The sequence below is a fragment of the Pipra filicauda genome, unplaced genomic scaffold (genome assembly GCF_003945595.2).
Source record: "Pipra filicauda isolate LSUMZ 115617 unplaced genomic scaffold, ASM394559v2 scaffold1080_size65607_pilon, whole genome shotgun sequence".
NCBI lineage: Eukaryota > Metazoa > Chordata > Aves > Passeriformes > Pipridae > Pipra > Pipra filicauda.
The window spans coordinates 53,623-65,560 of NW_024103519.1; the positions used below are offsets into that span (position 1 = coordinate 53,623).

General features: G+C 70.2%; 2 protein-coding genes across 2 annotated transcripts; both read right to left on the reverse strand.

The window, feature by feature from the left end:
• Positions 1-7: 7 nt before the first annotated feature.
• Positions 8-4,110, reverse strand: NR1I3 (nuclear receptor subfamily 1 group I member 3). The gene is made up of 9 exons (XM_027728057.2): positions 4,085-4,110; positions 3,256-3,469; positions 2,575-2,705; positions 1,770-1,978; positions 841-1,031; positions 608-753; positions 403-519; positions 223-322; positions 8-137 (listed from the first exon to the last, which is right to left on the reverse strand). Exons 2-9 carry the CDS (start codon positions 3,465-3,467, stop codon positions 8-10), a joined length of 1,236 nt encoding a protein of 411 aa, XP_027583858.2. The 5' UTR covers positions 3,468-3,469; positions 4,085-4,110.
• A 3,692-nt stretch (positions 4,111-7,802) lies between these two features.
• MPZ (myelin protein zero) lies at positions 7,803-11,889 on the reverse strand. The gene is given in 6 exon segments (XM_027728064.2): positions 7,803-8,697; positions 8,785-8,845; positions 8,957-9,092; positions 9,454-9,667; positions 10,380-10,546; positions 11,713-11,889. Coding segments are annotated over 6 exon segments (942 nt in total). The 5' UTR covers positions 11,771-11,889; the 3' UTR covers positions 7,803-8,391.
• Between the last annotated feature and the right edge of the window lie 49 nt (positions 11,890-11,938).

Consider the following 11,938-nt stretch of genomic DNA (forward strand, 5'->3'; position numbering starts at 1 on the left):
CGGGGGGTCAGCTGATGATCTCGGAGAGCAGGGGGGTCATGGAGGACAGGTCGTGGATGTGCAGGATCTGCCGCGTGTTCTCCACCTTCAGCGTCTGCAGCTCCGTCAGCAGCAGCAGCAGCTTCGGGTACAGGAACCTGGGCAAGGGGGGGGTAAGGGACACGCCTGGTGGCTGTCCCTGCCACCCCTGGGGACGCTGCCACCCCCCCTCTGGGCACCCACCTGCCCTCGGGGTGCCGGTGGTCGATGTAGCTCTTGAGGGTCAGGGCCACCTTCTCCTGGAACTGGTCGATGAGGTCGCGCTGGGCGATGTCGGCGTGGCCTGGGGGGGGGTGAGGGGACATCAGCGGGGCCCCAGGGGACACCCAGCCGTCCCCCCGTGCCCCCCAGTGTGGCACCCACCTGGGGAGAAGAGCAGCAAGGCCTGGAGCAGGGTGTACTCGGCCTCGTGCAGGTGCAGCCGCCTCAGGCTCTCGTGGAACTTGAGCAGCGGCTCCAGGTAGACCTGCTGGAACCCGGCTTTGGGGGGGCACAGGGGGGTGACAGGGTGACCCGGGAGGGGCACAGGGCCGTCCCCACGCCCCCCAGGCGTCCCCCAGGTCCGTACCCAGTGCCCCGTCGCGGATGGTGTAGCAGTGCTGGCCGCACTCCCACACCTTGGTGTTGGCGTTGAAGACGGTGTTGAAGCGGATCTGGCAGATCTGCAGCGTGGCCCCTTTCAGCAGCGAGATCTGGGTGTCCACGGGCAAACTCCTGGGGGGTGGGGGGGGGCGCGAGGGGACGTCACCAGGGTGGCACAGGATGGCCCCAGCCCCGTGTGTGCCCCCCAAACGCGCCCACCTGAAGACGGGGATCTCCTTGGCGAACTTGATGACCTGCTGGATCATGAAGGTGCTCATGTCGGCGAAGTGGGGCAGCATCGAGAACACGTCGGGCAGCACGTCCTCCGTGGGGGGTGGCAGAGGAGGGGGGGACCCCCCCGCGGCCACCCCCGGCCCGGGGGACCGGGGGATGTACAGACGCACGGCGGGCTGGGGGGACAGGGGGACAGTCAGGGTGGGGGGGGCACATGTGGGACAGGCAGGGTGCACGTGGGGACAGCTGGGATACCCACGGGGACGTTTGGGACACCCGTGGGACAGTCAGGGTGCACGTGGGGACAGTTGGGACACCCGTGGGACAGTCAGGGTGCATGTGGGGACAGTTGGGACACCCACGGGGATGTTTGGGACACCCGTGGGACAGTCAGGGTGCACGTGGGGACAGCTGGGACACCCACGGGGATGTTTGGGACACCCGTGGGACAGTCAGGGTGCACGTGGGGACAGTTGGGACACCCGTGGGACAGTCAGGGTGCATGTGGGGACAGTTGGGACACCCACGGAGACAGATGGGGCACCCATGGGGACAGTTGGGTCACCCACAGGGACAACTGGGACACCCGTGGGGACAGTCAAGGTGCACGTGGGGACAGTTGGGGCACCCATGGGGACAGTTGGGGTGCACATGGGGACAGTTGGGGTGCACATGGGGACAGTCAGGACACCCAAGGGGACCCCAGGGCACCCACGGGCGCAGCTGGGTCACCCACAGGGATGGGCAGGGCCCCCATGGGGACAGTGGGGTCACCTGTGGACCCCTGGACACCCACAGGGACAGTGGGGTCACCTGCAGGGACAGCCAGGCCACCCGTGGGCACAGTGGGGTCACCCGTGGGCACAGTGGGGTCACCCGTGGGCACAGTGGGGTCCCGGGAGCCCCCCCCTCACCCAGTAGTGGGCGAACTGGGAGAAGCTGGAGTCGAAGGTTCGCTGGTGGGCGGCGATGAGGAGGTCGATGAGCTCCTGCTGCTCGGCCGTGAGCCCCTCGGGCTGTGCCCCGGGCTGTCCCCCGGGCTGTCCCCCGGGCTGTCCCCCGGGCTGTCCCCGCTGTTCCCGCAGCGCCCGCCGCCGCCGCAGCGCCTCCTCCGACATGATCACTGCCCGCGGCACCGTCACCGCCGCCACCCCCGCCACGGGCACCGGGGGCGGCGGCGACAGCGACCAGAGGCACCGGCCCCCCCGTCCCCACCCTGCGCACCCCCCCGCTGCCCCCTCTGTGACCCGTCCCTTGCTGTCCCCTCCCCTGCCACCCCACCCAGGCCGCTCCTCTCTGTCCCGGGTCCCCCCTTGTCCCCCCCCCAGGTCCTCCCTCTTCCCCCCGGGCGTCCCCCGTGTCCCCCCGCTGTCCCCGTGCCGTGTCCCCCCCTCCTCCCGGCTGTCCCCTGTGTCACCCCCTCCCTCCCTCTGTCCCATGACCCCCCCTTGTCCCCTCCTCATCCCCTTTATCCCACCCAGGTGCTGCCCCTCTTCCTCCTGGGTCTCCCCTGGGTCCCTCCATCTCTGCCACCCCCTTGCTGTCCCCGTGCCGTGTCCCAGCTGTCCCCCGTGTCACCCCGTCCCTCCCTCTGTCCCAGGTCCCCCCCCTTGTCCCTCCAGGTCCCCTTTATCCCCCCATGTCCCTCCCTTCTCCCACAGTGTCCCCACTGTGTCCCCCCATCCCCTGACCCCCCGGGTGTCCCCCCGTGTCACTCACTGTCCCTCCTCATGCCCACGTCGAGGCACTTCTGGAGGCGACAGGCCTGGCACTGCCTCCTCTTGGCCTTGGTGACGGGGCAGCGCCGGGCCAGGGGGCAGCTGTACCGGACCCCCTTGAGGATGGAGCGTCTGGGGGGACACTGACACTGTCACCGCGTGTCCCCGGGGGGGCACAGGGTCACCAGGAGCTGGGGGCGTCACCACTGTCACCTGGACTCGCTGGGTGACCCCGTGCTTGTGCCACCCAGTCCCCCCCAGTCCGTGGGACTGTCCTGTGCTGTCCCTTCTCATCCCATCCCAGTTCATCCCGGCCCATCCCACCCCGTAGTGTCCTTTTACATCCTGTCACCCCCTGTCCAGCTTGTCCCCTACTTCCCCCCACCATGTCCCCTCATCCCACCCCATTTCTTCCCATCCCATCCCATCCCATCCCATCCCATCCCATCTTGTCCCCACCTCACCCCACCCTGTCCCCTTGTGCCATCCCATCCCACTCTCCCCATCCCATCCTGCTCATCCCATCCCACACCGTCCCTTTGTCCCACCCCATCCCCTCCCCTCCCCTCCCCTCCCATCCCATCCCATCCCATCCCATCCCATCCCATCCCATCCCATCCCATTCCCGCCTCATCCCCCCTTTCCCCCCCCCCATCCCCGGTGCCCCCCCGGTGCCCCCCACCTGAAGAAGCCCTTGCAGCCCTCGCAGCTCAGCACGTGGAAGTGGTACCCGTTGGCCCTGTCCCCGCACACGGCGCACACCTTGTCCTCGGTGGGCTCCGGGTCCCCTCCCGGCTCCGGGTCCCCTCCCCGCTCCGGGTCCCCCGGGGGGTCGCGGGGTCCCTGCGGGGGGCGGGGGCTGCGCTCGGAGTCCGAGGAGCTGGGCAGGGACATGGCTGGGGACAGAGGGACACGGGGACAGCGGGGGTGTGGGTGGGGAGGTGTGTGACACGTCCCCTCGGAGCCGCCGTGTCCCCGCACCCCGCGCTGTGTCACCCCTGTGTGTGTGTGTGTGTGTGTGTGTGTGTGTGTGTGTCCCTCCGTCCCCGGTCCCAGCGGGACGGCCCGTGTGACACCCCCGAGGGCGCCCGGTGCCCCCCGGTGACGGGGGATTGTCCCCACGAAGGGAGGGGACACCCAAGCCCTGTGTGTCCCCTCCAGTCCCCGCGTGTCCCCTCCAGTGACCGGTCCCTGTGAGTCCCCGTCAGTCCCTGAGTGTCCCCTCCGGTCCCCGTGAGTCCCCGTCAGTCCCTGAGTGTCCCCTCCGGTCCCCGTGAGTCCCTGTCAGTGCCGGTACCTGACCCGGTGCCCCCCATTGACGGGGGATTGTCCCCAAGCAGTGAGGGGACACCCAGTCCCTGCATGTCCCCGTCAGTCCCTGAGTGTCCCCACCGGTCCTGAGTGTCCCCTCCGGTCCCTGTGTGTCCCCTCCGGTCCCTGTGTGTCCCCTCCAGTCCCTGAGTGTCCCCACCGGTCCCCGCGTGTCCCCTCCAGTCCCTGAGTGTCCCTACCGGTCCTGAGTGTCCCCTCCGGTCCCTGAGTGTCCCCACCGGTCCTTGAGTGTCCCACTGGTCCCCGCGTGTCCCTACCGGTCCTGAGTGTCCTCACCGGTCCTGAGTGTCCCCTCCGGTCCCTGTGTGTCCCCTCCAGTCCCTGAGTGTCCCCTCCAGTCCCTGTGTGTCCCCTCCGGTCCCTGTGTGTCCCCACCGGTCCCCGCGTGTCCTCACCGGTCCTGAGTGTCCCCACCGGTCCCCGCGTGTCCCCTCCAGTCCCTGAGTGTCCCTACCGGTCCTGAGTGTCCCCTCCGGTCCCTGAGTGTCCCCACCGGTCCCTGAGTGTCCCCTCCAGTCCCTGAGTGTCCCCACCGGTCCCCGCGTGTCCTCACCGGTCCTGAGTGTCCCCTCCAGTCCCTGAGTGTCCCTACCGGTCCTGAGTGTCCCCACCGGTCCCCGCGTGTCCCCTCCAGTCCTGAGTGTCTCTGCCGGTCCCTGAGTGTCCCCTCCGGTCCCTGAGTGTCCCCACCGGTCCTTGAGTGTCCCACTGGTCCCCGCGTGTCCCTACCGGTCCTGAGTGTCTCTGCCGGTCCCTGAGTGTCCCCTCCGGTCCCTGAGTGTCCCCGCCGGTCCCAGGCAGAGCCCCGTGGAGTTTGAACCTTGAACTTGAGCGAGGCTGTGACAGGCGGGGACAGAGCGCGGGGCGGGGAGGGGACAGATGGCACCGGGGGGGGGGGGGAGGACGGGACAGACACACGGCGCGGGGGGACAAGCGGGGACAGGAGAGGACAGGTATGGCAGGGGGCAGGCAGGGGACAGACGGACACGGGCACAGACTGACACAGAGGTGACAGACAAGGGACAGGCAGGGGACAGACACCCCGTGTCCCCCCAAGCTCCCCGTGTCCCTCCACATCCTCTCGTGTCCCCCCAGGCCCCCCAGGCCCCCCATGGCCCCCCCGTGTCAACCCAAGCCCCCCGTGTCCCTCCACATCCTCTCGTGTCCCCCCAAGCCCCCCATGGCCCCCCCGTGTCAACCCAAGCCCCCAAAGCCCCGCGATGTCCCCTCGTGTCCCCCCCGAGGGGTCGAAGCTGGAGGGGGGGGGGGACACCCCCCAAAAAGGGGAGGGCGTGTCCCCGACCCCACCCTCGCTCCCCATTGGCTGCGCTCGGCTGTCAATCAGCCCCGCCCCTATAAAAGGAGCGGGGTGGGGGGCGCGGGTCCCGCAGAGCGAGAGCGGCCGCGGGCCCGGGAGGACATGAGCGAGGTGGGGGGGCTCGGGGGGCTCGGGGGGGGTCCGCCCAGGTCAGAAAAAAACAGACCGAGGGGGTTTCCCCCTTTTCCCACTGTTTTGAGCGTCTGGGAATGGGAATTGGGGCAGGATGCTGCGGCTGGAGGTTGGGGGGACCCGGGGACGGTGGGGGGGGACCCCGGAGCTCGTGAGTCACCCCCCCGAGCCCCCCTCGGTCCCCAGCACACCCCCCAAGAGCCCCACTCCGGCCGGAGGTTGGGGGGGACCGCGGGGGACAATGGGGGGGGACCTTGGGGACAGCGGAGCCCCCGTGTCACCCCCCCGGCCCCCCTTCTCTCCGCAGCGCAGCCCCCATGACCCCCCCTCGGCGGCGGAGGCCCCCGGCGGGCAGGAGGAAGGTGAGGACCCCCCGACACGCGTGGGGGGCGCCCCGCGGGGTGTCCTGTCACCCGTGTCACCCCTGTCCCCGCCCGGGACCCCCCCCTGTTCTCAGAGCCCCCATGGTCTGTGTCCAGCCAGTGAGGGGGGGGCGTGGGGGCACCGGGATGGATTTGGGGACCTGCTCTGTCCTTCCCTTGTCCTCGGGCTGGGGGGTGACCCTCTGGGAGGTGCCAGGCTGTCCCCTGGGGGGTGGCGATGTCCCCCCTGGATGTACCCGGCGGTCCCTGGGGTGACTCTGGGGGTGCCAGGCTGTCCCTTGGGGGTGCCGGGCTGTCCCCTGAGGGGTGGCGATGTCCCCCCTGGATGTACCCGGTGGTCCCCGGGGTGAGTCTGGGGGTGCCAGTCTGTCCCCTGAGGGGTGGCGATGTCCCCCCCGGATGTACCCGGCGCTCCCCGGGGTGACTCTGGGGGTGCCAGGCTGACCCTTGGGGGTACCAGGTTGTCCCCAGGGCAGCTCCTGTCCTGTCCCCCCCCTCCTTTGCCCCCCGCAGCCAAGACCGGCGACCCCAAGAAGGAGGAGGAGGAGGAGGAGGAGATCGACATCGACCTGAGCGCGCCCGAGACGGAGCGCGCGGCTCTCGCCATCCAGGGGAAATTCCGCAAATTCCAGAAGCGGAAGAAGGAGTCGGGGCCCTGAGGGAGGGGGGTGGTCCCGGGACCCCCAACCCGCGCGGGGACCCCCCCGCCCCCCGTGGGGAGGGTCCCGCCCTGACCCCGCCACGCGACGGCGCCGGGGAGGGGGGTCGAGGCTTCCCGGGACCCCCCCCGGGTGACACGGGGGGTCCGTGGGGGGGCACAGCCGGGTGTCCCCCCGGAGGGGAGGTGGCCCTCGCGCGAGGGGGTGGAAAGAGCCCCTCAGTTCCCCGGGGATCGCCCCGTTTCTGTGATGGCGGGGGGGGGACGACATCGGTGTCCCCAAGCCAGGGGAGCCCCTGACCCGCCCCAGAGGTGGGACCCGCCGCGGGGGGGGGACGGAGACGGAGATGGGTCTCGCCGCAGCCCCCCCCCGGGAAATTTGGGGTCCCCCATCCCCTCCCCACCCTCCTGTCACTGTCCCCCCCCTCCCCCGGAGGGGCTTTTTTAGCACGTCAGAGAATAAACTGTGAGGAAGAGGAGGGTGGGGTGTGGTTTTGGGGGGATTTGGGGAGGGGACCCCACCGGGAGGGACCCTCCGAGGTCCCCCTTATGCCCGGCGTGGGGTGGGGGGTGTGGACCCCCCATTAAATCAGCCCCGGGGGTCCCTGGGGCGAGGCTGTCCCTGTTGAGGGGGGGGATTTCCCCCAATCCCCCCTTGTTTGGGAACGGCTCCATCACCCCCAAATCTCCCGTCACGCCCCGATTTGGGGCTTTTCCAACGGGATTCCCGTTAATTGATCACCCGCAGGGTCTCAGCCCCCCCCCGGGGGAGCCGAGAGCGGCCGGGGACTAAAGAAAAGTGGTGGTGGGGAGGTTGTAAAATTAAGCGACTTTCGGGAATTTTTACACCCGAATTCCAGGGGATTTTTGCCCGCAGGGGGGCTCGGGAATGGCGGGATCCGGCGGGGAGACCCAGAAATAGCTCCTTGGAAAGAAAAACAGTGGCCGTGGGCAGGGCCCAGGGGACGCGGCGGGGTCGGGCTGCACAGACTTATTAGGGAAAGGACAATTATCCCCGGGGGGGGAGGGAGCTCCATCCCGGTTTTCCATGTGGGAGCCAGAATTCCCAGTCTGCTCCAGTGCACGGGCAGCCCGTGTCCAAATTGTACCCCCCCCCGGGAACCTGAGCCTTGGCCTCGGTGTTAATTAAATGAGCTTTAATTAACGGCTGATGGGAGAAGGGGGGGGGCTCGGGGCAGCTCCCCCGGCTGAGGGGGGGTCCCAGCGGTGCCACCAGGTCGCCCTCGAGCCACCGCGTCCCCCTTTGAGGGTCCCGGCGACGTCCCGTGGGAGCTCCGTGCGATGAGTTCGTGAGGGCTCAGCCCATCCCAGACCCGCCCCCCCCCCCAAAACAGTGACAGTCCGGGGGGGGACACACACGGGGGGTCCCGGAGATGTCAGTTTTATTAATGGCACCGCGGGGACACGGAGGGGACAAGGACAGGGCGTAGAAAAACACGTCGAGGGGGGGGAGCGGTGCCGGAGCGCGGGGGGGGTGGGGGGGTGGGTGGGCACGGGCAGAGCCCCCCGCCCGGCCGCAGCCTCGCCTCCCCCCACGGGGCTCCGGTCGGCTTTGGGGGGGGGGTTATGGGCCGGGGGGGTTAATGGGGGCGACAGGAGGGGGACAAAGGCGACGGGGCGGGGGCCACCCCGCGACGTCATTCGGGGTCGGTCGCGGGGAGAGACGAGAAAACGGCCAGAAAAGGAGGAAAACCGGGGGAAAAAAAGAGACACTCACCCCCCCGGGCGGGTGACAGGGGTGACACGGTCCCCCGGGGAGGGGGGACCGCCCCCCAAAATCCGGTGGTGGCTTTGTGTTCCGAGAGAGAGGAATTCCCTCCGCGCAGGGACGGCACCGCCCGAGGGGCTGAGGGGCGGCGCGGGGGGGGACCCCCGGCGTGTCCCCAAAACCGGGGGGGGGGGGCCCGCGGCGAGGACCACACCCCGCTCCTCGCCGGGTCCCGAGCCGGGGGTGCGAGGGGGGTAGGGGGGGGCTCATGTCCCCCCCGAATTGGGCTTGAGGATGTTCCTGAGGGCGCTGCCGAGGCTGCCCTTGCTGGGGGAGCGGGCGGGGGGCGGGGGGGCGGCGGCGGCCTCGGCCTTCCCCTCCCCCCGCAGCTCCATCTCGATGGTCATGATGACTTTGGGGGGGGGTCTCCGGGGGTCCCCGGCGCCCGCCCCGGGGGGCCCCTCGGTGCCCTTCTCCAACCGCTATTTCTTATCCTTGCGGGAGTCTCCCGGCGCGCCCTTGGATTTCTTGGCGCCGCGGCCGTGGTCCAGCATGGCATAGAGCACGGGGGCCTGCGGGGACACGGGGGGGGCTTCACCTCCCACCCCAAAGGGAGCAGGGGGTCCCCCCCGGCCGCCCCCCGACCCCTGGGCGCTCACCTGGCGGCTGCGCTTGGAGCCGTCTTTGCCCGAGCGCTGCAGCTTCCCCTTTTCCATGGCGCTGGAATTTGGGGGAGAAGGAAGAAAAAAAAAAAGGGAGGAAAGAGAGGTTCAAGGGGTGTGTGGCGGGATTGCCCCCGAGTTTTGGGGGGTGCGGGGGGTCGGGGCTCACCTCAGGCGCCGCTGCAGGACCGCCTGGCGCCGCAGCCAGCAGAAGCGGATGGCATAGCCCAGGGCCACCAGCACGGCCACCAGGAGCAGCCCCCCGCCGATCACCGAGCCCAGCACGACGCCGTAGCGGGTGGGCACTGCGGGGACAGGGGCACCGTGTCACCCCTCGGCAGCGGGGAGGGGACATTGGCACCGGATTACCCCCGGCAGCGGGCAGGGGACAGTGGCACCGCGTCACCCCCAACAGTGGGTGGGCACTGAGGGGACAGGGGCACCGTGTCACCCCCGGCAGCGGGGAGGGGACATTGGCACCGTGTCACCCCCAACAGTGGGTGGGCACTGAGGGGACAGCGGCACCGTGTCACCCCCGGCAGAGGGTGGGCACTGAGGGGACATTGTCACCGTGTCCCCCCGCTGTCAGGGTGGCAGGGAGGGGACATTGTCACCGTGTCCCCCCGCTGTCGGCGGGGCCGGGAGGGCCCCCCATTGGCCCCGTACCTTTCTCGAGGACGTAGAGGGTGACCTGCGAGGACTTGCCCACGATGTCCGGGGGGTTCTTGACGTCGCAGGTGAAGGTGCCGTTGTCGGTGGGCTCCAGGCTGTGGATGGCGATGGATCCATCCTTGCGCCGGGGGTTCCCGACCCATTCCATGCGCTCCTTGAAGCTCCCGACGTCATCGATGTAGGGCTGGCCCTTGGCGTAGTGGAAGATCTGCCCGGGGGACAGCGACAGCGGTGACATCGCGCTGGGGGGGGGGTGGAGGGTGGCAGGGTGACCCCACCCCTGCCCTGCCCCGGAGAGGGGGCATCACGAAGGGGCTGCCACGGGAGCGCTGGGGATGCTCGTGGAGGTGTCCCCAGGGTGCCACCGCGGTGTGGGGGACATCGTGTCACCCGCAGGGAGGGGACCGTCCTGCTGGGGCTGGGACACGGCAGGGGCTGGGGACACGTTGGGGACACCCCAGGGTCACCACGGTGTGGGGGACACGGTGTCACCCGTAGGGAAGGGACTGTCCTGTTGGGGCTGGGGACACTGTGGGGACACCATGGGGACACCCCAGTGTCACCAAAGAGCAAGGGGACACAACTGGCACTGAGATCTGGCGGGCACTGGGACAAGGGAACATCATGGGGACACCCCGGGGTCACCAGAGTGTGAGGGGACGTGGTGAGGGGTCACCTGCAGGGAAGGGACCGTCCCCTGGGGCTGGAGCTGGGACACGGCGGGCACTGGGGCTGGGGACACGTTGGGGACGCCCCAGTGTCACAACGGTGTTGGGGACACGGTGTTACCAGCAGGGAAGGGACAGTGCTCTGGGGCTGGGACACGGCGGGCACTGGAGACACGTCGGGAACGCGGTGGGGACGCGGTGGGGACAGCTGGGGACAGTTGGGGACAGTTGGGGACAGCTGGGGGCACTCACGGAGATGCTGTCGCGGGATCCCTCGGCCTGGAAGTGCCAGGTGATGGAAATGTCCTCGGAGATCCACTCGCTGGACCAGAAGCTGCAGGACAGGGTGACCCGCGAGCCCACGGTGCCGAACACCTCCCGCGGCGTGTACACGTGGATCGGCGACACCGGCGACACTCCTGGGGGGGGGGGGCACACGCCCGTCACACCCCGTCACACCCCACCCACCCCCGCGCCACGGGAGGTGTCACCAAAGCGCGGGCAGGGAGGGGACACAGCGGCGGTGTCCCCACGGCTGGCTCGGAGGGGACAGTGTCCCGCTGGCCGGTGACACGGGCAGGGCTGGCACCAGCACCCCCCGCGTCTGTCCCCAGGGAGGGGACAGGCACTGGGACCTTCCCGGCAGCGCGGTGACAGTGTCACACCCCCCCCCAGGTGTCCCCAGGGTGGTGCCAGGTACCCCAACCCCCCCCTCCCCCGTGTCCCCAGGGAGGTGACAGTTGCTGGGACCTTCTATGCCAGAGCTCGGTGGCACCGGCAGGGCTGGGTGTGGCACCTCCCATCTGTCCCCAGGGAGGTGACAAGTGAGGGGCCCGTCACCCAGCACCCCCCCTCTCGTGTCCCCAAGGACGGGACAGGCGCCGGGACCCTCCTGGCAGCGCGGTGACAGTGTCACCCCCCCTCGGTGTCCCCAGGGTGGTGCCCCAGCCCCCCCCCCCCCCCGTTCCTAGGACGGTGACAGGTGCCCCAACACCACCCCCCCCCCCGTGTCCCCAGGGAGGTGACAGGAGCCGGGACCCTCCTGGCAGCGCGGTGACAGCGGCAGGGCCGGGTGTGGCACCTCCCAGGTGTCCCCAGGGAGGTGCCAGGCACTGGGACCCTCCTGGCATTGCGGTGACAGTGTCACCCCCCCCAGGTGTCCCCAGGGAGGTGCCAGGCACTGGGACCCTCCTGGCATTGCGGTGACAGTGTCACCCCCCCCAGGTGTCCCCAGGGAGGTGCCAGGCACTGGGACCCTCCTGGCATTGCGGTGACAGTGTCACCCCCCCCAGCTGTCCCCAGGGAGGTGCCAGGCACTGGGACCCTCCTGGCATTGCGGTGACAGTGTCACCCCCCCCCAGGTGTCCCCAGGGAGGTGCCAGGCGCTCCCCGCAGCGCGGTGACAGTGCCACCCCGCGCGGTGACAGCGCCACACGCCCGCGCCCCCATGCCCGGCTGGGGGGACAGTCCCCAACCCCCGCGGGGGTGGCCCCCGGCCCCACGACCACCCCCCAAAAAAAGGGTCCGGCAACACCCCCCCAGCCCGCTTTGGGCACCCTGTCCCCTGTCCCCGTGGCCGCCTCACCCAGCGCCGCGACGAGCCCGGCGAGCAGCAGGAGGCGGCGGGTGGCCCGCGGGGACATGGTGGCCCGTCACGGAGGGGACACGGGCACGGGCGCGGGGTTTTAGGGTGGCCCCGCGGCGGCTGCACCCCCAAAGCCCGGCCAATGGGCGCCGGCGGCGGGGGGGGCCCCGGGGGGGCGCTCAAAGGGGACATTTAGGGCCGGGAGGGGGACGGCGACACTGTGGCC